This window comes from Littorina saxatilis, linkage group LG13 (assembly GCF_037325665.1).
Source record: "Littorina saxatilis isolate snail1 linkage group LG13, US_GU_Lsax_2.0, whole genome shotgun sequence".
Taxonomy (NCBI): Eukaryota; Metazoa; Mollusca; class Gastropoda; order Littorinimorpha; family Littorinidae; genus Littorina; species Littorina saxatilis.
In genome coordinates this window covers 1618184-1644668 of record NC_090257.1, presented here as the reverse complement: position 1 = coordinate 1644668, position 26485 = coordinate 1618184, and the positions used below count along the sequence as shown (strand labels likewise).

The 26485-nt window shown below is 44.1% G+C and overlaps 1 protein-coding gene across 6 annotated transcripts in view; it reads left to right on the top strand.

Moving 5' to 3' along the window:
• LOC138946240 (dedicator of cytokinesis protein 9-like) overlaps positions 1 to 26485 on the top strand; it is a 132198-nt gene that overhangs the window by 71768 nt on the left and 33945 nt on the right. For 4 of the 6 annotated variants that reach the window (XM_070317774.1, XM_070317773.1, XM_070317775.1 and 1 more), the window contains 5 exons: positions 7324 to 7461; positions 9504 to 9560; positions 10151 to 10276; positions 11057 to 11170; positions 13737 to 13760. In XM_070317774.1, coding sequence (XP_070173875.1) covers positions 7324 to 7461; positions 9504 to 9560; positions 10151 to 10276; positions 11057 to 11170; positions 13737 to 13760 — 459 coding nt within the window. The remainder of the gene's footprint in view (positions 1 to 7323; positions 7462 to 9503; positions 9561 to 10150; positions 10277 to 11056; positions 11171 to 13736; positions 13761 to 26485) is intronic. The other 2 variants (XM_070317778.1, XM_070317776.1) reach the window with 1 other exon arrangement.

Here is a 26485-nt window from a genome sequence, read left to right as displayed (position 1 = left end):
ACTGTTCAGAGCGATAAGGCAAAGCACTGTTTAGAGCGATGAGACAAAGCACTGTTTAGAGCGATGAGGCAAAGCACTGTTCAGAGCGATGAGACAAAGCACTGTTTAGAGCGATGAGACAAAGCACTGTTCAGAGCGATGAGACAAAGCACTGTTTAGAGCGATGAGACAAAGCACTGTTCAGAGCGATGAGACAAAGCACTGTTTAGAGCGATGAGACAAAGCACTGTTTAGAGCGATGAGACAAAGCACTGTTTAGAGCGATGAGGCAAAGCACTGTTTAGAGCGATGAGACAAAGCACTGTTTAGAGCGATGAGACAAAGCACTGTTCAGAGCGATGAGACAAAGCACTGTTCAGAGCGATGAGGCAAAGCACTGTTTAGAGCGATAAGACAAAGCACTGTTTAGAGCGATGAGACAAAGCACTGTTTAGAGCGATGAGACAAAGCACTGTTCAGAGCGATGAGACAAAGCACTGTTTAGAGCGATGAGACAAAGCACTGTTTAGAGCGATGAGACAAAGCACTGTTTAGAGCGATGAGACAAAGCACTGTTTAGAGCGATGAGGCAAAGCACTGTTTAGAGCGATGAGGCAAAGCACTGTTTAAAGCGATGAGACAAAGCACTGTTTAGAGCGATGAGACAAAGCACTGTTTAGAGCGATGAGGCAAAGCACTGTTTAGAGCGATGAGGCAAAGCACTGTTTAGAGCGATGAGGCAAAGCACTGTTTAGAGCGATGAGGCAAAGCACTGTTTAGAGCGATGAGGCAAAGCACTGTTCAGAGCGATGAGACAAAGCACGGTTCAGAGCGATGAGGCAAAGCACTGTTCAGAGCGATGAGGCAAAGCACTGTTTAGAGCGATGAGGCAAAGCACTGTTTAGAGCGATGAGGCAAAGCACTGTTTAGAGCGATGAGACAAAGCACTGTTCAGAGCGATGAGACAAAGCACTGTTCAGAGCGATGAGACAAAGCACTGTTTAGAGCGATGAGACAAAGCACTGTTTAGAGCGATGAGACAAAGCACTGTTCAGAGCGATGAGACAAAGCACTGTTTAGAGCGATGAGGCAAAGCACTGTTCAGAGCGATGAGACAAAGCACTGTTTAGAGCGATGAGACAAAGCACTGTTTAGAGCGATGAGGCAAAGCACTGTTTAGAGCGATGAGACAAAGCACTGTTTAGAGCGATGAGGCAAAGCACTGTTCAGAGCGATGAGACAAAGCACTGTTTAGAGCGATGAGACAAAGCACTGTTTAGAGCGATGAGGCAAAGCACTGTTTAGAGCGATGAGACAAAGCACTGTTTAGAGCGATGAGACAAAGCACTGTTTAGAGCGATGAGGCAAAGCACTGTTCAGAGCGATGAGGCAAAGCACTGTTTAGAGCGATGAGACAAAGCACTGTTTAGAGCGATGAGACAAAGCACTGTTCAGAGCGATGAGACAAAGCACTGTTTAGAGCGATGAGACAAAGCACTGTTTAGAGCGATGAGACAAAGCACTGTTTAGAGCGATGAGGCAAAGCACTGTTTAGAGCGATGAGGCAAAGCACTGTTCAGAGCGATGAGACAAAGCACTGTTTAGAGCGATGAGGCAAAGCACTGTTCAGAGCGATGAGACAAAGCACTGTTTAGAGCGATGAGACAAAGCACTGTTTAGAGCGATGAGACAAAGCACTGTTTAGAGCGATGAGGCAAAGCACTGTTTAGAGCGATGAGACAAAGCACTGTTCAGAGCGATGAGACAAAGCACTGTTTAGAGCGATGAGGCAAAGCACTGTTTAGAGCGATGAGGCAAAGCACTGTTTAGAGCGATGAGGCAAAGCACTGTTTAGAGCGATGAGACAAAGCACTGTTCAGAGCGATGAGACAAAGCACTGTTCAGAGCGATGAGGCAAAGCACTGTTTAGAGCGATGAGGCAAAGCACTGTTTAGAGCGATGAGGCAAAGCACTGTTTAGAGCGATGAGGCAAAGCACTGTTTAGAGCGATGAGACAAAGCACTGTTCAGAGCGATGAGACAAAGCACTGTTCAGAGCGATGAGACAAAGCACTGTTTAGAGCGATGAGACAAAGCACTGTTTAGAGCGATGAGACAAAGCACTGTTCAGAGCGATGAGACAAAGCACTGTTTAGAGCGATGAGGCAAAGCACTGTTCAGAGCGATGAGACAAAGCACTGTTTAGAGCGATGAGACAAAGCACTGTTTAGAGCGATGAGGCAAAGCACTGTTTAGAGCGATGAGACAAAGCACTGTTTAGAGCGATGAGGCAAAGCACTGTTCAGAGCGATGAGACAAAGCACTGTTTAGAGCGATGAGACAAAGCACTGTTTAGAGCGATGAGGCAAAGCACTGTTTAGAGCGATGAGACAAAGCACTGTTTAGAGCGATGAGACAAAGCACTGTTTAGAGCGATGAGGCAAAGCACTGTTCAGAGCGATGAGGCAAAGCACTGTTTAGAGCGATGAGACAAAGCACTGTTTAGAGCGATGAGACAAAGCACTGTTCAGAGCGATGAGACAAAGCACTGTTTAGAGCGATGAGACAAAGCACTGTTTAGAGCGATGAGACAAAGCACTGTTTAGAGCGATGAGGCAAAGCACTGTTTAGAGCGATGAGGCAAAGCACTGTTCAGAGCGATGAGACAAAGCACTGTTTAGAGCGATGAGGCAAAGCACTGTTCAGAGCGATGAGACAAAGCACTGTTTAGAGCGATGAGACAAAGCACTGTTTAGAGCGATGAGACAAAGCACTGTTTAGAGCGATGAGGCAAAGCACTGTTTAGAGCGATGAGACAAAGCACTGTTCAGAGCGATGAGACAAAGCACTGTTTAGAGCGATGAGGCAAAGCACTGTTTAGAGCGATGAGGCAAAGCACTGTTTAGAGCGATGAGGCAAAGCACTGTTTAGAGCGATGAGACAAAGCACTGTTCAGAGCGATGAGACAAAGCACTGTTTAGAGCGATGAGACAAAGCACTGTTCAGAGCGATGAGACAAAGCACTGTTTAGAGCGATGAGGCAAAGCACTGTTCAGAGCGATGAGACAAAGCACTGTTTAGAGCGATGAGACAAAGCACTGTTTAGAGCGATGAGGCAAAGCACTGTTTAGAGCGATGAGACAAAGCACTGTTTAGAGCGATGAGACAAAGCACTGTTTAGAGCGATGAGACAAAGCACTGTTTAGAGCGATGAGGCAAAGCACTGTTCAGAGCGATGAGACAAAGCACTGTTTAGAGCGACGAGACAAAGCACTGTTTAGAGCGATGAGACAAAGCACTGTTTAGAGCGATGAGACAAAGCACTGTTTAGAGCGATGAGGCAAAGCACTGTTTAGAGCGATGAGACAAAGCACTGTTTAGAGCGATGAGACAAAGCACTGTTTAGAGCGATGAGGCAAAGCACTGTTTAGAGCGATGAGGCAAAGCACTGTTTAGAGCGATGAGACAAAGCACTGTTTAGAGCGATGAGACAAAGCACTGTTTAGAGCGATGAGACAAAGCACTGTTTAGAGCGATGAGGCAAAGCACTGTTCAGAGCGATGAGACAAAGCACTGTTCAGAGCGATGAGGCAAAGCACTGTTTAGAGCGATGAGGCAAAGCACTGTTTAGAGCGATGAGACAAAGCACTGTTTAGAGCGATGAGGCAAAGCACTGTTTAGAGCGATGAGACAAAGCACTGTTTAGAGCGATGAGACAAAGCACTGTTTAGAGCGATGAGGCAAAGCACTGTTCAGAGCGATGAGGCAAAGCACTGTTTAGAGCGATGAGACAAAGCACTGTTCAGAGCGATGAGACAAAGCACTGTTTAGAGCGATGAGGCAAAGCACTGTTTAGAGCGATGAGACAAAGCACTGTTCAGAGCGATGAGACAAAGCACTGTTTAGAGCGATGAGACAAAGCACTGTTCAGAGCGATGAGACAAAGCACTGTTCAGAGCGATGAGACAAAGCACTGTTTAGAGCGATGAGGCAAAGCACTGTTCAGAGCGATGAGACAAAGCACTGTTTAGAGCGATGAGACAAAGCACTGTTTAGAGCGATGAGGCAAAGCACTGTTTAGAGCGATGAGGCAAAGCAATGTTCAGAGCGATGAGGCAAAGCACTGTTCAGAGCGATGAGACAAAGCACTGTTCAGAGCTATGAGGCAAAGCACTGTTTAGAGCGATGAGGCAAAGCACTGTTTAGAGCGATGAGACAAAGCACTGTTCAGAGCGATGAGAAAAAGCACTGTTTAGAGCGATGAGACAAAGCACTGTTTAGAGCGATGAGGCAAAGCACTGTTTAGAGCGATGAGGCAAAGCACTGTTTAGAGCGATGAGACAAAGCACTGTTCAGAGCGATGAGACAAAGCACTGTTTAGAGCGATGAGACAAAGCACTGTTTAGAGCGATGAGACAAAGCACTGTTTAGAGCGATGAGACAAAGCACTGTTTAGAGCGATGAGACAAAGCACTGTTTAGAGCGATGAGACAAAGCACTGTTCAGAGCGATGAGGCAAAGCACTGTTTAGAGCGATGAGGCAAAGCACTGTTCAGAGCGATGAGAAAAAGCACTGTTTAGAGCGATGAGACAAAGCACTGTTTAGAGCGATGAGGCAAAGCACTGTTTAGAGCGATGAGGCAAAGCACTGTTTAGAGCGATGAGGCAAAGCACTGTTTAGAGCGATGAGACAAAGCACTGTTTAGGGCGATGAGACAAAGCACTGTTTAGAGCGATGAGACAAAGCACTGTTTAGAGCGATGAGACAAAGCACTGTTTAGAGCGATGAGGCAAAGCACTGTTTAGAGCGATGAGGCAAAGCACTGTTCAGAGCGATGAGACAAAGCAGTGTTTAGAGCGATGAGACAAAGCACTGTTTAGAGCGATGAGACAAAGCACTGTTTAGAGCGATGAGACAAAGCACTGTTCAGAGCGATGAGACAAAGCACTGTTCAGAGCGATGAGGCAAAGCACTGTTTAGAGCGATGAGACAAAGCACTGTTTAGAGCGATGAGACAAAGCACTGTTCAGAGCGATGAGACAAAGCACTGTTTAGAACGATGAGACAAAGCACTGTTCAGAGCGATGAGACAAAGCACTGTTTAGAGCGATGAGACAAAGCACTGTTTAGAGCGATGAGACAAAGCACTGTTTAGAGCGATGAGGCAAAGCACTGTTTAGAGCGATGAGACAAAGCACTGTTTAGAGCGATGAGACAAAGCACTGTTCAGAGCGATGAGACAAAGCACTGTTCAGAGCGATGAGGCAAAGCACTGTTTAGAGCGATGAGACAAAGCACTGTTTAGAGCGATGAGACAAAGCACTGTTTAGAGCGATGAGACAAAGCACTGTTCAGAGCGATGAGACAAAGCACTGTTTAGAGCGATGAGACAAAGCACTGTTTAGAGCGATGAGACAAAGCACTGTTTAGAGCGATGAGACAAAGCACTGTTTAGAGCGATGAGGCAAAGCACTGTTTAGAGCGATGAGGCAAAGCACTGTTTAGAGCGATGAGACAAAGCACTGTTTAGAGCGATGAGACAAAGCACTGTTTAGAGCGATGAGGCAAAGCACTGTTTAGAGCGATGAGGCAAAGCACTGTTTAGAGCGATGAGGCAAAGCACTGTTTAGAGCGATGAGGCAAAGCACTGTTTAGAGCGATGAGACAAAGCACTGTTCAGAGCGATGAGACAAAGCACTGTTCAGAGCGATGAGGCAAAGCACTGTTTAGAGCGATGAGGCAAAGCACTGTTTAGAGCGATGAGGCAAAGCACTGTTTAGAGCGATGAGGCAAAGCACTGTTTAGAGCGATGAGACAAAGCACTGTTCAGAGCGATGAGACAAAGCACTGTTCAGAGCGATGAGACAAAGCACTGTTTAGAGCGATGAGACAAAGCACTGTTTAGAGCAATGAGACAAAGCACTGTTCAGAGCGATGAGAAAAAGCACTGTTTAGAGCGATGAGGCAAAGCACTGTTCAGAGCGATGAGACAAAGCACTGTTTAGAGCGATGAGGCAAAGCACTGTTTAGAGCGATGAGGCAAAGCACTGTTTAGAGCGATGAGACAAAGCACTGTTTAGAGCGATGAGGCAAAGCACTGTTTAGAGCGATAAGACAAAGCACTGTTTAGAGCGATGAGGCAAAGCACTGTTCAGAGCGATGAGACAAAGCTCTGTTTAGAGCGATGAGACAAAGCACTGTTCAGAGCGATGAGACAAAGCACTGTTTAGAGCGATGAGACAAAGCACTGTTTAGAGCGATGAGACAAAGCACTGTTCAGAGCGATGAGACAAAGCACTGTTTAGAGCGATGAGACAAAGCACTGTTTAGAGCGATGAGACAAAGCACTGTTTAGAGCGATGAGGCAAAGCACTGTTTAGAGCGATGAGACAAAGCACTGTTTAGAGCGATGAGGCAAAGCACTGTTTAGAGCGATGAGGCAAAGCACTGTTCAGAGCGATGAGGCAAAGCACTGTTCAGAGCGATGAGGCAAAGCACTGTTCAGAGCGATGAGACAAAGCACTGTTTAGAGCGATGAGACAAAGCACTGTTTAGAGCGATGAGGCAAAGCACTGTTCAGAGCGATGAGACAAAGCACTGTTTAGAGCGATGAGACAAAGCACTGCTTAGAGCGCCTTCTGTAGTAGTTGTGAACATGTACTTTTGAGGTTTTAAACTGTACTTTTCAGGCTCTGAACTCTTCAGTCTCAGGTTGGGTGAAGTCTCTTATGATAATTATATATTATAAGAATGAGGTTGAAATTGTGTCAGCATTTTGTCTTCATTTTTCTTAATTTCTTGTTTATTCTCTTTTTTGTATCTTCTTTTAATGAAAGGCTGCTGGTTATAAAAGTAAGGAAAAAACAAAGGCAATTTTTTCACAGGAGCAATCAAAGTCAGTAATTTGTTTTCTTCCTAATTTCTTGTATGCCTTGATGAACAGGTCAGAATTAGTTTCTAAACTAGCCTATTTGAAACTTGATGAACAGGTCAGAATTAGTTTCTAAACTACTCTATTTGAAACTTGATGAACAGGTTAGAATTAGTTTCTAAACTAGCCTATTTGAAACTTGATGAACAGGTCAGAATTAGTTTCTAAACTAGCCTATTTGAAACTTGATGAACAGGTCAGAATTAGTTTCTAAACTAGCCTATTTGAAACTTGGGGTTTGCACCTGCATGTAAGAAATGATTATTTTTCCTGTAGCAGGTGAAACATCTTTAAGGAGCTTGGAACTATTTTAGGATTTGAGCCATATTAATATCCTCATTATTTTTATTAAATGTCACCGAACGCCAGAATAGTCAATTATTTACTTTTCTCATGTGTGTTGCTATTTGTAGAAAGAGCTGGAGGAACGAGGAGGAGACAACCACTTGATGCGCACAGTCTTCGGCCTGTACCTGGGCTACCTGCGCTCCTCGCAGTCCGAAGTGCTGCAGCGACACGTCTTTGGGGCCTGGAGAGCCTTCATCAAAAAGGTAGGTAATACGGTGAACTTGGGCTTGTGGGAAGCTGACATAATTGCGTAGCGTTTTATCTCAGTCATTTGTATGCTCGTTTAAATTGTGCTGGTTTGTTTTAGAAAAATTATTTATTATTATTGTTATAACGATACAGTGGAACCCCCTCTTAAGACCTCCAAAATCTGAGAAAACCTGGTCTTAAAAAGGAGGGAGTCTTAAATTGGGTGGTCTCTAAAGGATAGTTCCATGGTAATACGGTGTGCTTGGGCTTGTGGGAAGCTGACATAATTGCGTAGTGTTTTGGTTGTCGTTTTATCTCAGTCATTTGTATGCTGGTTTACATTGTGCTGGTTTGTTTAAGAAAAGTTATTTATGATGATTGTTATAACGATACAGTGGCACCCCGTCTTAAGACCTCAACAAAGTCTGAGAAAATCCGGTCTTAAAACTAAGGGAGTCTTAAAATAGGGGTGAGTTTACGGAGGTTATGAAGAGAAGATCTGAAACTAGGTCTTAAAGGGGAGGGAGTCTTTTATCGGGAGGTCTTAAAGGGTATTCAAAGTGGCAGGGGTCGTGCTGCTACAACATATTCAGTCAGGATTTCATTTTATAGGTATTATATGCATTTTGATAATATCACTGGGCAAATATAGGCCTTGTTTCATGTCAACCTGTGCAAATTACTTAAAGTCAGTGTGACCTCTGATAATGTGGATGATGAGTGATATTTGGCTGATTTACTTTAGTGTGACCTCTGATAATGTGGATGATGAGAGATATTTGGCTGATTAAATTACATATCTTATCCCGACTCACATCTAGCATTAACCTCTGGTTTAAGTGCCGTGACGCTGAACTACGCTTCACCCCTTAAGGGGAAGTAACCCTAAAAAAGAACAGCCTAGAACCCGTAAACTGGGTCACAGGTCAAGGCCATACCGTCACGTGACTGAGCACGCGAGACCTCCGCCGCCATATTGGAATACTTCACTCGAAACGAAGCGAAACATTCATTTTTAGGGTAAATTAAAGCGGGGTAGGCGGGAGGGTATTAACGATGTGAGTCGGGTAAGTATATTAATCAAATCAAAATTTACTCTTAAAATTTTCGATTTACTTTAGTGTGACCTCTGATAATGTGGATGATGAGTGATATTTGGCTGTTTTACTTTAGTGTGACCTCTGATAATGTGGATGATGAGTGATATTTGGCTGTTTTACTTTAGTGTGACCTCTGATAATGTGGATGATGAGTGATATTTGGCTGTTTTACTTTAGTGTGACCTCTGATAATGTGGATGATGAGTGATATTTGGCTGTTTTACTTTAGTGTGACCTCTGATAATGTGGATGATGAGTGATATTTGGCTGATTTACTTTAGTGTGACCTCTGATAATGTGGATGATGAGTGATATTTGGCTGATTTACTTTAGTGTGACCTCTGATAATGTGAATGATGAGTGATATTTGGCTGATTTACTTTAGTGTGACCTCTGATAATGTGGATGATGAGTGATATTTGGCTGATTTTTTTTTTTATGAAATCAGAATCTTAAAACAAGACTGGCAGTTTATTAGAACGTTTAATATAAGATAAAGCGAAAGTTACATTTACTGTACTTCGACTCGGTGTTCTTCAAGTAGACCGACAGAAAAACACTTATGGTACAGATAATGAACTTATCTCAAAATTGTCGAAGAATCTTGCTTGCAAGACGCTGGCGAGGCAACGATCAATGACGAAAGGAATGATGTAGAAAAGAAATGACATCAGTGTCGAAAGCTTGATCCATAGCACAGGTGTATGGAACACAGCCAGAGAGTGAGTGAGAGAGAGATTTTCATTTTTTTGCTTCAGTATATTAAAATGTGTGTTCTATACAGTTTCAGTATATTAAAATGTGTGTTCTATACAGTTTCAGTATATTAAAATGTTGTGTGTTCTATACAGTTTCAGTATATTAAAATGTTGTGTGTTCTATACAGTTTCAGTATAGTAAAATGTTGTGTGTTCTATACAGTTTCAGTATAGTAAAATGTTGTGTGTTCTATACAGTTTCAGACGGTACTGTTCAAGGGGAGTGCTGACATGTGCGGAGAACTCTGTTACGAGGTATGTGTATTTGCCTGAAAAGAAATTGTGACATTCTCCTTTTGCTGACAGCTTTCTAATGTTCAAAATCCCTGTGAAATGACAGTGGACAGTGACTTAACAGGATGTAGTGACGAGCTTCTTTATGTTCGTATCTATTCATGGCTTGGTGGTAAGATGCCAGCCTCCAAAGCGGAAGGTCGTGGATTCGAATCCTGGCCACGCATGGTGGGTTAAGGTGGAGATTTTTCCGATCTCCCAGGTCAATTTATGTGCAGACCTGCTAGTGGCTTATCCCCCTTCGTTTGTACACGCAAGCACAAGATCAAGTATGCATGGAAAAGATCCTGTAATCCATGTCAGAGTTCGATGGGTTATAGAAACACGAAAATACCCAGCATGCATGCCCCGAAAGCGGTGTATGGCTGCCCAAGTGGCAGGGTAAAAACGGTCATTCACGTAAAATCCCACTAGTGCAAAAAACATGAGTGTACATGGGAGTTTCAATCCATGAACGTAGAAGAAGAAGTACCTCTCTGTTTTAGGTTGTAGTTCTTTTGCCATAAATGATTCAGTGGTGAATGGAATGGAACGTGTTTTGCTGTGTTCAGATTCTTCGATGCTGCAACTCCAAGCTGGCGTCCACAAGACGCGAGGCGTGCGCTCTGCTCTACCTGCTGATGAGGACCAACTTTGAGTTCTCCAACAAGAAGAGCTTCACCAGGGTCCATCTACAGGTAAGACATAGACTCAGTAACCATCTGCATTAGAGCCACGTACAAGACGGGCGCAGTGGCCTAGTGGTAAGACGGCGGCCTCCCAAGCGGGAGGTCGTGGGTTCGAATCCCGGCCGCTGCCGCCTGGTGGATTAAGGGTGGAGATTTTTCTGATCTTCCAGGTCAACTTATGTGCAGACCTGCCAGTGCCTTATCCCCCTTCGTGTGTACATGCAAGCACAAGACCAAGTGCGCAGGGAAAAGATCCTGTAATCCATGTCAGAGTTCGGTAGGTTATAGAAACACGAAAATAACCAGCATGCTTCCTTCGAAATTGGCGTATGGCTGCCTAAATGGCGGGGTAAAAACGGTCATACACGAAAAATTCCACTCGTGCAAAAAACATGTGTGAAGGTGGGAGTTTGAGCCCACGAATGGAGAAGAAGAGCCACGTACTTGTTTTACCGGGTGATGAAAAAGAAGTTCACTGGCCTTGCAGAGTCACTTTAATTTCTTAAAATCAAATAACAAGGTGCGGCAAATAAGCGTCCATACGAGGAGGGTAGTTTTCATATGGCAGCTGATTGAGAACATAAGATGTGTGGACTGGCTTGTTGTCAGACTAGGTTTTTGGTTAATCATGAAGAACATAAGATGTGTGGACTGGCTTGTTGTCAGACTAGGTTTTTGGTTAATCATGAAGAAGCTGGTTATCTGTATTCTGTAATGCCGATGACATGTGTGTGAGAGATTTAAATGTCTTGCTGTTTTTGAAGTGGAGATGTATTATGTTGATGACAGGTGATTATCTCGGTGTCTCAACTGATCGGCACGGTGGTGGGGCTGAGCACAACGCGTTTCCAGGAGAGTCTGGCCCTCGTCAACAACTACGCCAACAGCGACAAGAGCATTCAGGTAGCTACCTCCTCTACTACCTTCCTACATTTATTTTACTCCCAAAAATGTTCCAACGATTTTCATCCTTCCGTCAGGTTATGTGCTTTTTTTGTTTTGTTTTTCAGGTGGCTAGCTTTTATCGTTCCTTCAGGTTATGAGGGCTATTTCATTTTTTTTTAAAGAGAGGAAAAATGTTTTTGTTCTTGTTTGAAAAAATGTTTTGCTAGTGTTTTGCGTTCATTTTTGCTAGTTTTGCGTTTTCTTTTTCATTTTCCATCCCCTTTGTCTTATTTCTGTTTTAAGACTTTACGTTTTTATGCATGAAGTATACCAGCACGCAGTTTATGTATAACAGTACAGCATGACCTAAAACTTTAGTGGTGTATGCTGCCAAAGCAATATGTGTGTACACGCGTAAAGACACACTACACACATACACACACACAGCCTCAATTTTGAAATTATTGTTGGGAGGAGTATTGGCACTTTCTGTTTGAGCATTTTTACAGCAGGTCGTAAAACTTTCCGGTAGTTTAGTTTCAAGCTTAAAGCCTGAGCTCCCTAACGGCTGTGTTCCCAAAGGAACAAGAAATTTACCATTCACAGAACTGAGTCACTAAAACTTTTAAATAACCATGCAGAGTCAGTGTAGAATAGAAATTCCTGAACTGTTTTAACGGTGTAGAGCTATGTCGTCTACACGCGTTTACCAACACGTAAAGAAACGCATTTTCATCGACTTTTTGCATGAAACACAGACAAAGACAACAACACATCTGTTGAAAATGGCTTTTTTTATAACTTTAAAAAAAAATGATAAAAACAGATGAATGGATGGATTCCAGGGGGTTCAAAGGTGTGAAAAATGCAACAACCCCAAAAAGGTGTACAAGATCAAAAATCACTCATTTCGCCTGCCCGGTCTACCCTTACAGCTTTTATATGTTGATCAAAAATGTCAGTGAGACAGTTTGTTAATGTTCTGACGTTTCTATGCCTTGTAAATGTCTTGTTTCCTGGGAACATGGCCATAATGTAGGTCATGCTTTATGTGGGCACTTTAAGGCAAATCAACAAAATCTGGATAAAAGCCTGCTCAAGTTGCACATTGTCTGTCATACCAATGCAATATACAGTATCATTTTGTTTATATGGTGTATTACTTTTCAAGCTGAGTGTTGTGGCAAATATTTGCTAAATAACTTTGTGGGATGGTTACAATATTTAAAGACTAATAACGGTGTTGTGGTATATATCATAATCTTATGGCATTTGTCAGCTTCCCTGGGAAAGCTAGCTTTCTAACAGTCACTGTGGTTTTAGACTTCCCGTAAATTGTTGGTAGATGTTTGAATACGTTAAAAGAAAGATAGAAAAGAGGAGGGGTGGGAGGGGGGGGGGGGTGGGAGGAGGTGAGTAATCAATACATGGACAAAATAGAAAGGTTAATCAATCATTCATTTAATCAAATCTTTTAGATCATCAACATTTATGCATGACATTTTTTTGGTTTTATTTCCAATTTTTTTTCAAAGTTAATCGCTTGACTATATTTTCAGTTGTGCTCTTTTTCAGTTTGTTTTTTGATAAGTTTAATTTGCCTCTTGAGTTTTGAACTGCTATCGTAACAGCTGAGATGTCTTGCTATGACTCAGAGGCAATCATATTTTTGTTTTGTGAAGGCTGGCTTTGTGATTAGTTCTCACAGATATGACTGAAAATGTGTTGTTTGTATGGGAAGTTATGCATAGTTTCTGAGTTGAATCGTGAAACGTCTGTAATGGTAGAAAAGAAAACTAGCATGTTAAAAAACCATGCCATACTTTCAACCTTTTGTTGAAGTCACACAGATATGTTGTTTTCTGGTCTGATTTCAAAATTGTTTCAACCCCGATACCTCACAAAATTTAAAACATTCTTGCTCACTCAGGGAAATCACACGAGCCATGTGGACATTAAACAAAAAGATGTTGTTGTTATTTTGTTGGGGGTACTTTAAAATTGAATTTATCAGTGAACAAGAGGCGAAGCCTTCAAGGCTCACGTTAGAAATCGACAAACAGTAACACAAACTCAATCACTCCGTCACACATACACACACACACACACACACAGTAAGCGGCATAGGTGACACTGTGCAAGAAAGCGAGACACTAGATCTAGATCTGAATGGCCGATTTCGAAGAAAAAAATAGTCTCGGCCCGCTCAAAATAACAATGACCGAGACTTTCAGTAATTCCTTCGCGTGACGTCTAACCCTCTTACGTCATAATGTGACGTCTTCAAATGTTGTGACGTCTTCAAATGTTAAAGTTTCTACCACAGACATACATACATACATACATACGCACGCACGCACGCATGCACGCACAGACAGACAAAAGTTAGCATCGCATAGGCTACACTTACGTGAGCCAAAAAACACACCAGTGAGATTTTCTTTATTGATCAGGGCAAATAAGACATGTCATTGTGTGAGAACTGGTCGCATAATTATTAGTTCATTTATTTTAGCATGGTGGATGTTCCGTTCCCTTTTCATTGCACCCCTGAATGTGTACTCACTCATCTTTTTGCATGTAGTTCCTTGATCAGAATCACAAGAGAGTGAGTATGGTGTTAAGTCCTCACTTCGTAGTAATCGGCTGTTGTTATGTTGATCGTGTGATGCCGTGCTTACATCTTGTAGTTCACCCTCTGTTATGTTGATCGTGTGATGCCGTGCTTACATCTTGTAGTTCACCCTCTGTTATGTTGATCGTGTGATGCCGTGCTTACATCTTGTAGTTCACCCTCTGTTATGTTGATCGTGTGATGCCGTGCTTACATCTTGTAGTTCACCCTCTGTTTTTGCTTTTTCTGTATATATGTGTTTGCTGTTGCTGCTGAAACTTCTGTGTCCAGTTTTAGAAACATAAAGTCTCAGGTGTCAACAGATTTTAGCCCCACCTATGTGCATGGGGTTGGAAGAGGGTGCAGGTCTCATTGCCAGTGGCTGTGGGGTGATTTTGCAACTATATTCTGTTGGTTTAAGCTTCAGAAAGAGTATTTTATGGTTATTAAATCACGTTTGCCATGCATGGGTCACTTGAAGATGTTCCCCACCCATGGTTTCTCATAGGTTTACGTCAATGTCAAAAGTTTATGTGGACACAAATCTTGAGCAAGTCGAGTCAAAGTTCCTAATTGTTATAGTTTTGTTTAGGGGAAATTCCAAACACAGTGTGATAGTGTGTCTAGACTGTAAGCCAAGTTACACCATCTTTGAAGGCGTTTGGCAGGGAAAATGACTTTTAAGATTTTCAAGTAAGGAGGACCATTGATATACATGCATCTCAATCTTGTTATTATGACTTACCCCATGGATCGCGCTAGCTTTTTAAAAAACGCGTAAGTCATACGCAACGAAACGAAAAAAACGCGTCACGGACCAATATTTTTGCGTACTCCGAAAACACGTACAGACACAAACAAAACACGCACGAAAGACTTAAAAGACACTCCTTACCTAAATACGGCGAGTTTTCCTGTCGAACTCCGCGCACGCCTGTCGAATAACACCCCTGCTGTCTCCAACCTTCGGGCCTTGCGAGTTTGTTTCCCGCTCTAATACGACTAGACACACTTTCCGCCTTTTGGAAGCGCGAGATGGGAGAGCAGCTAATGTCTGCTTCATTATCCGACAAGACATTATCTGGTAATACCCTCGTTACGTTCGTTTGCGATACATCGATGCAAAAAGAAACGGACTTTAGTTTTGACGCGCAGATTTCATGTGTGTCGTCACTTCTCGAGCCCTATAGTCAGTTTCAGGATCGGGTGATTATTAAGTCAGAGCAAAAGCGCTGCGTGAAGACAAGAAAAAGTTACAATATTTTTGCGTATGGCTTACGCGGCGCGGCGAAAAAAACGCGTCAGCGACTTTTAAAATGCGTCAAATACGCAAAAATCGTGCGTAAACGCGATCCCTGTTACCCCCATCCTATTCTTGGGTCATTTGGAAAATTGCTTGGACAGTTCATTCTTCAAACATATTAAGGGCTTAATAATTAGCTTTTGCGTTTTTATTAATATTTTACTTTTTTTCCTATCATGTTACTCAGAAATGCTATTAACAAATATGTGTCTTGTTTCTTTGATTGTGTTGATTTTTCTTATAGTCACACACAAACTTGCAGTGATTTGTAGTTTTAGTCTAAGCAGTCACACACAAACTTGCGTGGATTTGTAGTTTTAGTCTAAGCAGTCACACACAAACTTGCGTGGATATGTAGTTTTAGTCAAAGCAGTCACACACAAACTTGCGTGGATATGTAGTTTTGATCTGCATTTGTTGTTTTGAGTGATCCGATTTTTTCTTTTGAACTGATAAAGTAGTGAATTATATGTGTGCGTGTGTTTTCCCTCCAAGCTGTAGACCATCTATGCTTCTGTTTTGTCATTCTTGATATTTTTGTAGTTGTTGTTGATGACACTGTGTGTTTTTTCTTTCCCCCTTTTTTTCTCACAAGGAAGTGATATCTCACACATTTTGTGCTTCATTTTTCACTTCAACTTCACAGTTATTTGCTGTTTCTGTACCAGTGATTGAGACTAATGATGCTTTCATCTTTTCCTCATCAGATCATCTTTCAAACCTGACTTAACTGCTCTTCATTGTGATGATTAGTGTGATTTAATTTTATGCAAACAATAACTTCAAGTGTGGTTTATTTCTAATATTATTTCTTAACCAGACCAGCTTTTTACTATATTTACTACAGAAATTCAGAATACTTATTATCTTGAACCTGTTATTTCTTGACCTGACCTGCTTTTTCCTATATTTGCTGCAACAATTTTGAATGTTTTTGTGCTTGATACTTATCGCCTTTCAGACCTAAATGACCTAAATGACCTAAATGACCTAAATGATAATGTAACGACACTTTAAAAAAAAAGAAAAACGTTTTATGCGAGACATTTCCTATTCTCGCGGAATGGGATACCTAAACAGATTGTAAAACACTTTCAGAGATGTTCGCTTCATAGAAATTGCGGTTTGAACACACATGGGGGTGCATGTATGCATGGCAACAAGAACAAACTGGCGCACACAAACACAGTGGTGACAGGCATCAAGATAATATAACATTTTCGGAAATAACTACGTCGGGTTTTTATGGGTTGTGAAAGAGTGAATGCCCTTGCTTTTTTCTCAGACAAATAAATTAACACGTACCCCTGTCCACGTGTTTCTGACACACTCCTCGCTAGTGATTGGCCCCTCCAATGTTTGTTCGAGTAAAAACAAGGGCATTCACTCTTTCACAACCCTTACAAATCCCGACGGAGTTGTTTCCGAAAATCATCTGCTGTGTCTTGTTGGGGAAGGAAAGGGAAGAGTGTCTCAATACATCTTCACTGTCTCAATGTGCTTCACTTTTTACAACTTTCTGGAAAGAAATTCCATTGGATTCCATTGGATATAAAGCGCTGGGTGAGAGACAACAAATTTCAGCTTTGATCACAATATCACAATATATCTCATTGTGAATACTATGCAGAGCATGGGGCTACAGTGATATGGTTTAGACATTTCAGGCGTGCATGTTCAGAGGTTAAAAGCACTGAAAAAGGGGTTGTTGGTTACTATTTTTTATTGTCTCTTCTGCCTGAAAAAGGGGGTTGTTGGTCACTATTTCTTATTGTCTCTTCTGCCTGAAAAAGGGGGTTGTTGGTCACTATTTTTTATTGTCTCTTCTGCCTGAAAAAGGGGAGGTATATTTGATGTGTGTAACCTGACAATGTTCATGAGTTCTTAGGCCAAAAAAAAAAAAAAAAGGTCTGTTTACGGTAACATAGGCCCAAAAAATAGGGTCGGTAGATCGGGAAATTTTTTTTTTTTTTTTTTTTCCCAAAAAACCATATTTTTACGTTATTTTCAAAAGATTTTTTTTTTTTTTTTTTTTTTCCCAAATGCCAAAAAAAAGTCTAGGGTCGCGCGAAAAAAATAGGGTCGGTCGGGTTACCGTAAACAGACCTCTTTTTTTTTTTTGGCCTTAGCATGCAAAGAGGAAAGCAGTGAAAACAAGAACATTGCTCACTGATGTGTAATTTGCACAAAGTTGTGTGAATCTCAAGAATGTGCATGCTTGGTTAAAAAGGTTGGTGCAGGTCAGGTTCACATCATAGAAGTTAAGAATGGGTAGCGCCGTATAACCCCCCGCGGGTTAGGGGGAGTCCCATATTGGTTGGGACGAGAAAGAATTTACCCGATGCTAACCAGCATGTCGTAAGAGGCGACTAACAGGTTCTGTTTCTCCTTTTACCCTTGTTAAGTGTTTCTTGTATAGAATATAGTCAATGTTTGTAAAGATTTTATTCAAGCAGTATGTAAGAAATGTTACGTCCTTTGTACTGGAAACTTGCATTCTCCCAGTAAGGTCATATATTGTACTACGTTGCAAGCACCTGGAGCAATTTTTTGATTAGTGCTTTTGTAAACAAGAAACAATTAACAAGTGGCTCTATCCCATCTCCCCCCTTTCCCCTATCCCATCTCCCCCCTTCCCCTGTCGCGATATAACCTTGAATGGTTGAAAACGACGTTAAACAACAAATAAAGAAAGAAAGCGCCGTATACTGTCTAGCAGCTCGCTGTCACCAGCGAAAAAGCAGCCCGAAGAAGGTAACCTCACAGAACTACAGGGAATAATCTTATTCTTATCCTTGGGTCATTCTCAGAGTCATGGTCCTAAAGTGTGACATTCTCACATAGTCATGGTTTTTGGTTTGTTCGTTCATGGGCTGAAACTCCCACGGCTTTTACGTGTATGACCGTTTTTACCCCGCCATTTAGGCAGCCATACGCCGCTTTCGGAGGAAGCATGCTGGGTATTTTCGTGTTTCTATAACCCACCGAACTCTGACATGGATTACAGGATCTTTTTCGTGCGCACTTGGTCTTGTGCTTGCGTGTACACACGAGGGTGTTCGGACACCGAGGAGAGTCTGCACACAAAGTTGACTCTGAGAAATAAATCTCTCGCCGAACGTGGGGACGAACTCACGCTGACAACGGCCAACTAAATACAAATCCAGCGCGCTACTGACTGAGCTACATCCCCGCCCCTTCACATAGTCATTGAAAAATAAGGTTCAAAGAAAATCGTTGAAAATGTCATGTGCAATATAATAGGGTGTGATAGACCTATAAGTGGACACAAAGCTCAAAGAAACTTGTTGGTTTCCCTTATATAGAGCTGCAAAGTACGTAATCGTCCAAAACCATGTTTGGTCGAGGCATTGACAATTTGACAGACACGCAAGTTAAACAGCAAGTCTCGCACTCAATAACCAACCATTTCTACTGTTGTGAGCATTTCTGGTTCCAGGCTCATGACAGGATGAAATTGTGTTTATTTAATTAAATGCAAAAACGTCTTGTTCGGTCGAGGCCAAAATGTGTGACACCAAGACCTCCTCTGAGATTCATGTTGCAATTACCGGCAAACAAAACTATATATTTAGTAACAAAAGCTGTGTTTGTGTAGCAGTAATGTGTACAAATAAAGTGTCCCTGCAAGGTAGATCAAACACGTTGTAATTGTGTGCCCATGAGTGGTTATCTGTGCCGGATAATTCGTGACACAATGCATCGACCGAACAGCATTTTGGACCCGGTCAAATTACTGCGTAAACAAAACAAAAAAATGTAAACTGATAATGTGGTCATAAACATGCACATAATCTCTTTGCACCTGTACATTTTGTTTGCACTCTTCACTCTTAGTTTACTGGAGATAAACATCTGTTTTTCGTCAAGAGAGGAATGTCACAAAATGGCGGCTTTCAATCAGCCGATTTTTAGCAAACTAAAATGTCAAACAAATGTGCAATGAAAAAGGAGTCAAATTTGGGATGAAAACATATAAATGTAGTCCTTGAAACACAATACAGATACAGCATGTAGTTGATTTGATGAAAAATGATGGTTGTAAACCTTTCATGAAGTAGGTCACCCCCCTCTGGGACAGTAATCTGAGAATTACGGCGGGGATATAGCTCAGTTGGTAGCGCGCTGGATTTGTATTCAGTTGGCCGCTGTCAGCGTGAGTTCGATCCCAGGTTCGGCGGAAATTTATTTTCACAGAGTCAACTTTGTGTGCAGACTCTCTTCGGTGTCCGAACCTCCCCCCGTGTACACTACATTGGGTGTGCACGTTAAAGATCCCACGATTGACAAAAGGGTCTTTCCTGGCAAAATTGCTTAGGCACAGTTAATAATTGTCTACCTATACCCGTGTGACTTGGAATAATAGGCCGTGAAAGGTAAATATGCACCGAAATGGCTGCAATCTACTGGCCGTATAAAATTTCATCTCACACGGCATCACTGCAGAGCGCCTAGAACTGTACCCACGGTGTCACGTTTCAATATATCACTTAAGGTGATTATGAACCGGTTAATTACTACTAATTAACTAACCACACCACGATCCACTCTCGCAGTCATACAATTAAATAGAGTCAACAAAAGTATAAGTTTCAGACGCCTGTTTATGTATAAACTCGCCACCTCCCTCGAGCCTTCACTCAAAATATGTTCCTTTTACGTTCTCAACACGTAAAAAACCCGTGATCACTGACAAAAGGCCAGTAGTATATAGAAAATTATAGTAACACGCTGATCCCGTGTAAATACAGTCAAATGAGAATGTTCTGTTCAAAAAAAGCTCTAGTTCATGCAGGGGTCACACACCCCACGTTGTCACTACTCCAATGAAATCACAGATAAGAAAAGACAACGGTGGTCAACGGGGTGCGTAAGACACGGTGCACTTAGCTTTCTTTCTGTATGCTGGTTAGCCGGTATGCTGGTTAGCCGGGTTGCTGGTTAGCCGGTTCGCTGGTTAGCCGGTCTGCTGGTTAGCCGGTCTGCTGGTTAGCCGGTTAGCGTAGCTTCCTCAGGTCCCAGCTCCAACGTCTGCAGCTAGCAGTGTCCCGCCAAAGGCAGCCGTGCAGCGGTTACAGGAACACGAAACGAACGAAGGCTGCAAACAGAAAGCATCGGTGCACTAAACATGTCAGCTACCCCTCACCCACCACCTTAAAACATGTCATCTTTAAATATCTCATCGAGCACGTGGGCCTGCACAAAACGGACTTTTTACAACAACAAAACAGCCATTTTCCGTCCTTCTCTCCCTATCTGCAAAAACCATATACAGATTAGTATTTTAGCGTCACAGAGAGTAAATTATGCGCTAACCTGGAAAGAACAACAGAGAGTATTTCATTCCACAAACACAGACTCATCAACAGCGTTAAATAATGATTTATTACCTCAAAAGCCTATGATTGTACTCTGAATGGAAGCAAAGTCCGCCTCCTCCCTGGAACAGCCTCTGTTCGTCAACAGTGACCAAAAACCTCCAGAACCCCTTGTCGAATCCTTATGCGAAAGCCATCGCCGACGAAGGAAAGTTGACGACTTGTCCTCAGCAAAATATGTGGCAGTGTGAAGGAAATAACCGGTGGAAGCTCCCCTAGAGTGCCGAATACAATATTCGGTGAAAAACCATCATACTCTAGAAACTGTGTATTAGATCCTTCCCCTTCTGCCGCTGGGTGTCAAGTGCCCCGTGCTTGTGTCTCAGACAGACAACCTAGCCAATAACACGTGACTGACCTTGTCACAAAACCAGTCCAGCTATACACAATTCTGCCTCCCAAGCAGAAAAAAGACACGAGAAACTTAATCCCTGAAAATCCCGTGCGCGCTGTCAGCGAAAAACCGTCAGCCCTATGACAGCAGAAACCTCCACTGTAAAACTCGTGCGCAGCAAACCCTCCGTGTTCATTGAGCACTGTCAGCAAACTCTGCTGTAGCCCAATATCACGTACAGTTGCTTTCTATCATAATCGACCAAGAACAGGCACTCCACTGAGTGACACTTTCTTGGTCTCTGTCACCCGATCGTGACACACCTCCCCTCTTCAAGACGAAACCTCGGTTTCGCTCACAGTCATGTTCTCCTCTACAACCCGAGAGAGAAAGTCAGCTCCAACATTGTTGGCGCCCGGAATGACGCGTACCGTGAATTGGTACGGTTGGAGAATCAACGCCCAGCGCATAAGTCTGGCGTTTGCCAACCTTGCAACCTGAAGATATTGCAGAGGTTGATGGTCTGTTTCCAGACAGAAAGGTCGTCCTCAAGAACGAGCAACCCCTCGTTTCACCCCTGATGACTGCAACCTTCTCTGTCTTCTTGTCTTTGTTCTTCTGGTCTTTGTTCTTCTCCCCGTAGGCTGTCCTCTCTATGTAGGCGCGCAGCAGGTTGGCGTGGTACAGGCGTGCTTTCCCGTGCATCATGATCCTGTAGTCGTTCTGGCCCACCCTCGCTGTCACCTCAAAAGGTCCTTGCCACTGCAGTTGTAGCTTGTTGTGTTTGACAGGTAGAAGTAGCAACACCCGTTCTCCAATCTTGAAGCTGCGCGGCCGTGCCTTGCGGTCGAATCCTCGCGCATAACGCTGTGCTGCTCTTCCCAGGTTCTCTTGAGCCAGTTTGCAGGTCTCTTCAATCCTGTTCCTGAGTTCTACTATGTAGGTCGCTGTCGTCTGCACCTCCTCGTCAGCTTCTTCGTCCGTCCAGGCTTGACGCAGGATAGCCATGGGACCGCGTACCTGTCTGCCGTACAACAACTCAAATGGGGAAAAACCCAAGCTCTCCTGAGGAACCTCGCGGTATGCAAAAAGCAATGCTGGGATGTACCTGTCCCACGTGCGTGGTTTCTCCTGAGCTAGTTTCCTCAGCATGGTCTTCAAGGTGCCATTGAACCTTTCCACCAGTCCGTTGCACTGAGCATGGTAAGGAGTGGTGAAGTGCTGCTCCAGTGATAGCAGTCGTGCTGCCTCCGCCATCACTCCTCCCGTGAACTGCGTGCCTCTGTCGGTGAGTACCTCTGATGGAATTCCCAGCCGGGACCACATAGTAACCAGAGCCTCAGCTACTCGCGTGGCTTCAATCGATTTCAGAGGGATCGCCTCTGGGTATCGAGTAGCGTAGTCCACCATGGTCAAAATGTATCTGTTTCCGTCCTCAGACGCAGGCAAGATGGGCCCGATGATGTCCACTGCCACCCGACGAAAGGGTTCGTCGATGAGCGGCATCTTCTCCAAGGGGACCTTCCTCACCCTTCCTTTGGCAACCACCTTCTGGCACTTATCGCAGGACGCACAGAAACGTCGGACATCTGTGCAGATGCCTGGCCAGTAAAAGTGGCGCCAGACACGATCCGTGGTCTTCTTGGTACCAAGATGACCTCCCAGAATCGAGTCGTGTGCCGTTGCCATGACACCCTCGCGAAACTCGCGAGGCACGACAACCTGTTTGAATGTACCTTCTTGGTTGCTGAACTCCCGGTAGAGCAACTTCTTGTCCCTGAGGAACTTTGACCTCCCATGCTTCCCGCTCAGCTTCACCTTCCCCGACTTCGCGTGCTCCCGAGGAGTCGCTAAGGTCGGATCAGATGCCTGAGCCTTCGCGAGAAGCGCGGGGGTCACGTTCCCCAGGGCAGCTCGTGCAGCAGGTAGGGGTTTGAGAGGTTTGTCCTCTCGCTCCGCCTGTGCCCGCGTGAGCACTGAAATGACGTCGGGAGACCGATAAACGGGAACCTCCCTGGTGACGCCGTCCACAAACTGAACCCGGTTTCCAATGAGCAGGTCGCATGGAGGATCGTCCATGACGACGGCCACAATGGTCCCCGTGAACAACGGTGTTACGACCTTGATCACTGCCGTGTTCAAGTCGTAAGCGTGAGATGCCTCGGCCATTCTCACCCTGATGCTGTCTCCTGTGTAGGCCATAGCTGGAACTAGACTCGCCCGAACCACTATCATGTCTGCCCCTGTGTCCCGCAGACCTTCGCCCTTCACTCCGTTAACGTAGACGTTGCAGTGGGGCTGGAAATGTTTCCTGGAGCACGGAACGCAGAGTTGTGGAATTGTGCATGAGCTCGTGACGTCCCTTAGCTCCTCACTGCCAACAAAGTGTACGCCCTTCTGGTCAGCCTGTCTCCTGTGGCAGTCCTTCTTCACGTGGCCCCGCTTGTTGCAGTAATAACACTGGATGTCAGTTCTGGAACTTGATCCTTTGTGTCCCTGATCGTCCTTCCCGTCCTTGGGTCCTGAAGAACCTGAATTTCCCGATTTTCCCGGCCGTGAGTCTGAAGATTTGCCGGAGATCGCCTGGGCGTCCTCGTGTACTCTGATCCAGTCGGCTGCTTCCTGAGTAGTCTTTGGCTGGTGCTCCTGCACGAAGGTCACCACCTCAGGTCGCAGGCTGGACATCAGTTGTTCCATGACTATGAGGTCGGCAAGGTCGTCGACGGTCCAGTTCTTCTCGGCCATCTCCACCCAGCGCCGCAGGTAGAGATTTAGGCGTGCCACAAACTGATGGCTCAGCTCGCCGCTCAGTCTCTTGCTGTTACGCAGACGTCGTCTGTAGGCTTCAGCAGTCAGGTTGAAGCGCTGGAGTAACGCCTTCTTTAGTGCCTGATAGTCTCTCGCCTCGTCGTCATCCAAAGCGTTGTAGAGCTGCAATGCGCGTCCTTTTAAGCAGGTGCTAAGGCGGCTAGCCCACGTGGCCTCTTCCCACTTCTGGTCAGATGCAATGCGCTCAAACCGGCGTAAAAAGTCGTCGAGCTCGTCCTTGTCATCGTCGAACGTCGGCAGTCTCGTACGGTCGGCAACAAACGTCGGCGCGCTAGCCTGAGTAAGCGTACCCTTCTCGGCCTGTAGCCTAGCTAGCTCTAGCTGGTGATCGCGTTCGGCCTGTTTGTCCTGTCTGTCACGTTCTGCCTGTCGTTCCCTTTCTTGTCTGTCAAGTTCGGCCTGTCGTTCGGCCTGTCGTTCTTGTCTCTCAAGCTCGTCTTTCTTTTCCTGTCTGTCAAGTTCGGCCTGTCGTTCTTGTCTCTCAAGCTCGTCTTTCTTATCTTGTCTGTCTCGTTCATCTTTCTCTTTCCGTTCTTGTCTGTCACGTTCGTCTTGTCGTTCCTGTCTCTCACGTTCGGCCTGTCGTTCTTGTCTGTCAAGCTCTTCTTTTCTCGTCTGTCGCTCTATGTCTTCCTTACGTTCTAACTCCTTGCGCTTAAGCAAACTTCGCGCTCTAACGCGTGCGTCTCGCTCTGTCTGTTCCTCGCTACCAGGAGTCTCAAAAGTTAATCTCTTCGTAGGAGATCCCCCTGTAGCCATGGTTAGTTTAGCAAAGCTTTATCACAAAAGTAAGTCTAACGCAGCTATAGCTAGAACACGCGGTGATGAAAGCGATGGATACAAAAATCCAGCAACCAGAAAATGCAGAAGAAAAATCCAAACGGTGTAGAACAAATCGCGTAGCCTACTTTATGGCTGCTTTTTGCGGTGAAACAAAGTGTTTCCCACAGCCGTGGCCTACTTTATCGGCTGCTTTTTGCGGTGAAACAGAGTGTCTCCCACAGCCTTGGTTAGGACAGAAGTCCTCGGACCCTTCCCCCCCAAAATTCCAACAAAGTCAAAATATGGAGAAAAATCCAAGTAAAACAAGACGGTAGAAATGTAACCTGTTACAGAATGCGAAACAACAATGTAGAGAAAACTGAGTAAAACGAATAACAAATCCGCTAACCCCGCTCAGCTCTCTGCAACGGAAAACTCTGAACGTATAACAACAAAGATTCACAAACAAAGGAAAGGGAGGTAATCACAGTTAGCGCATACAATAGCTCACAAATTACAATTTACATTTCCTGCAAGATGTGAATCGCTTAAGGTGTGGTATATGATCAAAACTATACAAAAAAGGGTAGCACCAAGCAGAAAATAAGTCGAGCACTGACGAGATTATCTGCTCTTAGTTATCCTTAATTGGTGGGTCTTTATCAGTTGGAAATTAACTGAGTAAATCCCGGCTTGGCCCCCATGTGTCACGTTTCAATATATCACTTAAGGTGATTATGAACCGGTTAATTACTACTAATTAACTAACCACACCACGATCCACTCTCGCAGTCATACAATTAAATAGAGTCAACAAAAGTATAAGTTTCAGACGCCTGTTTATGTATAAACTCGCCACCTCCCTCGAGCCTTCACTCAAAATATGTTCCTTTTACGTTCTCAACACGTAAAAAACCCGTGATCACTGACAAAAGGCCAGTAGTATATAGAAAATTATAGTAACACGCTGATCCCGTGTAAATACAGTCAAATGAGAATGTTCTGTTCAAAAAAAGCTCTAGTTCATGCAGGGGTCACACACCCCACGTTGTCACTACTCCAATGAAATCACAGATAAGAAAAGACAACGGTGGTCAACGGGGTGCGTAAGACACGGTGCACTTAGCTTTCTTTCTGTATGCTGGTTAGCCGGGTTGCTGGTTAGCCGGTTCGCTGGTTAGCCGGTCTGCTGGTTAGCCGGTCTGCTGGTTAGCCGGTTAGCGTAGCTTCCTCAGGTCCCAGCTCCAACGTCTGCAGCTAGCAGTGTCCCGCCAAAGGCAGCCGTGCAGCGGTTACAGGAACACGAAACGAACGAAGGCTGCAAACAGAAAGCATCAGTGCACTAAACATGTCAGCTACCCCTCACCCACCACCTTAAAACATGTCATCTTTAAATATCTCATCGAGCACGTGGGCCTGCACAAAACGGACTTTTTACAACAACAAAACAGCCATTTTCCGTCCTTCTCTCCCTATCTGCAAAAACCATATACAGATTAGTATTTTAGCGTCACAGAGAGTAAATTATGCGCTAACCTGGAAAGAACAACAGAGAGTATTTCATTCCACAAACACAGACTCATCAACAGCGTTAAATAATGATTTATTACCTCAAAAGCCTATGATTGTACTCTCAATGGAAGCAAAGTCCGCCTCCTCCCTGGAACAGCCTCTGTTCGTCAACAGTGACCAAAAACCTCCAGAACCCCTTGTCGAATCCTTATGCGAAAGCCATCGCCGACGAAGGAAAGTTGACGACTTGTCCTCAGCAAAATATGTGGCAGTGTGAAGGAAATAACCGGTGGAAGCTCCCCTAGAGTGCCGAATACAATATTCGGTGAAAAACCATCATACTCTAGAAACTGTGTATTAGATCCTTCCCCTTCTGCCGCTGGGTGTCAAGTGCCCCGTGCTTGTGTCTCAGACAGACAACCTAGCCAATAACACGTGACTGACCTTGTCACAAAACCAGTCCAGCTATACACAATTCTGCCTCCCAAGCAGAAAAAAGACACGAGAAACTTAATCCCTGAAAATCCCGTGCGCGCTGTCAGCGAAAAACCGTCAGCCCTATGACAGCAGAAACCTCCAC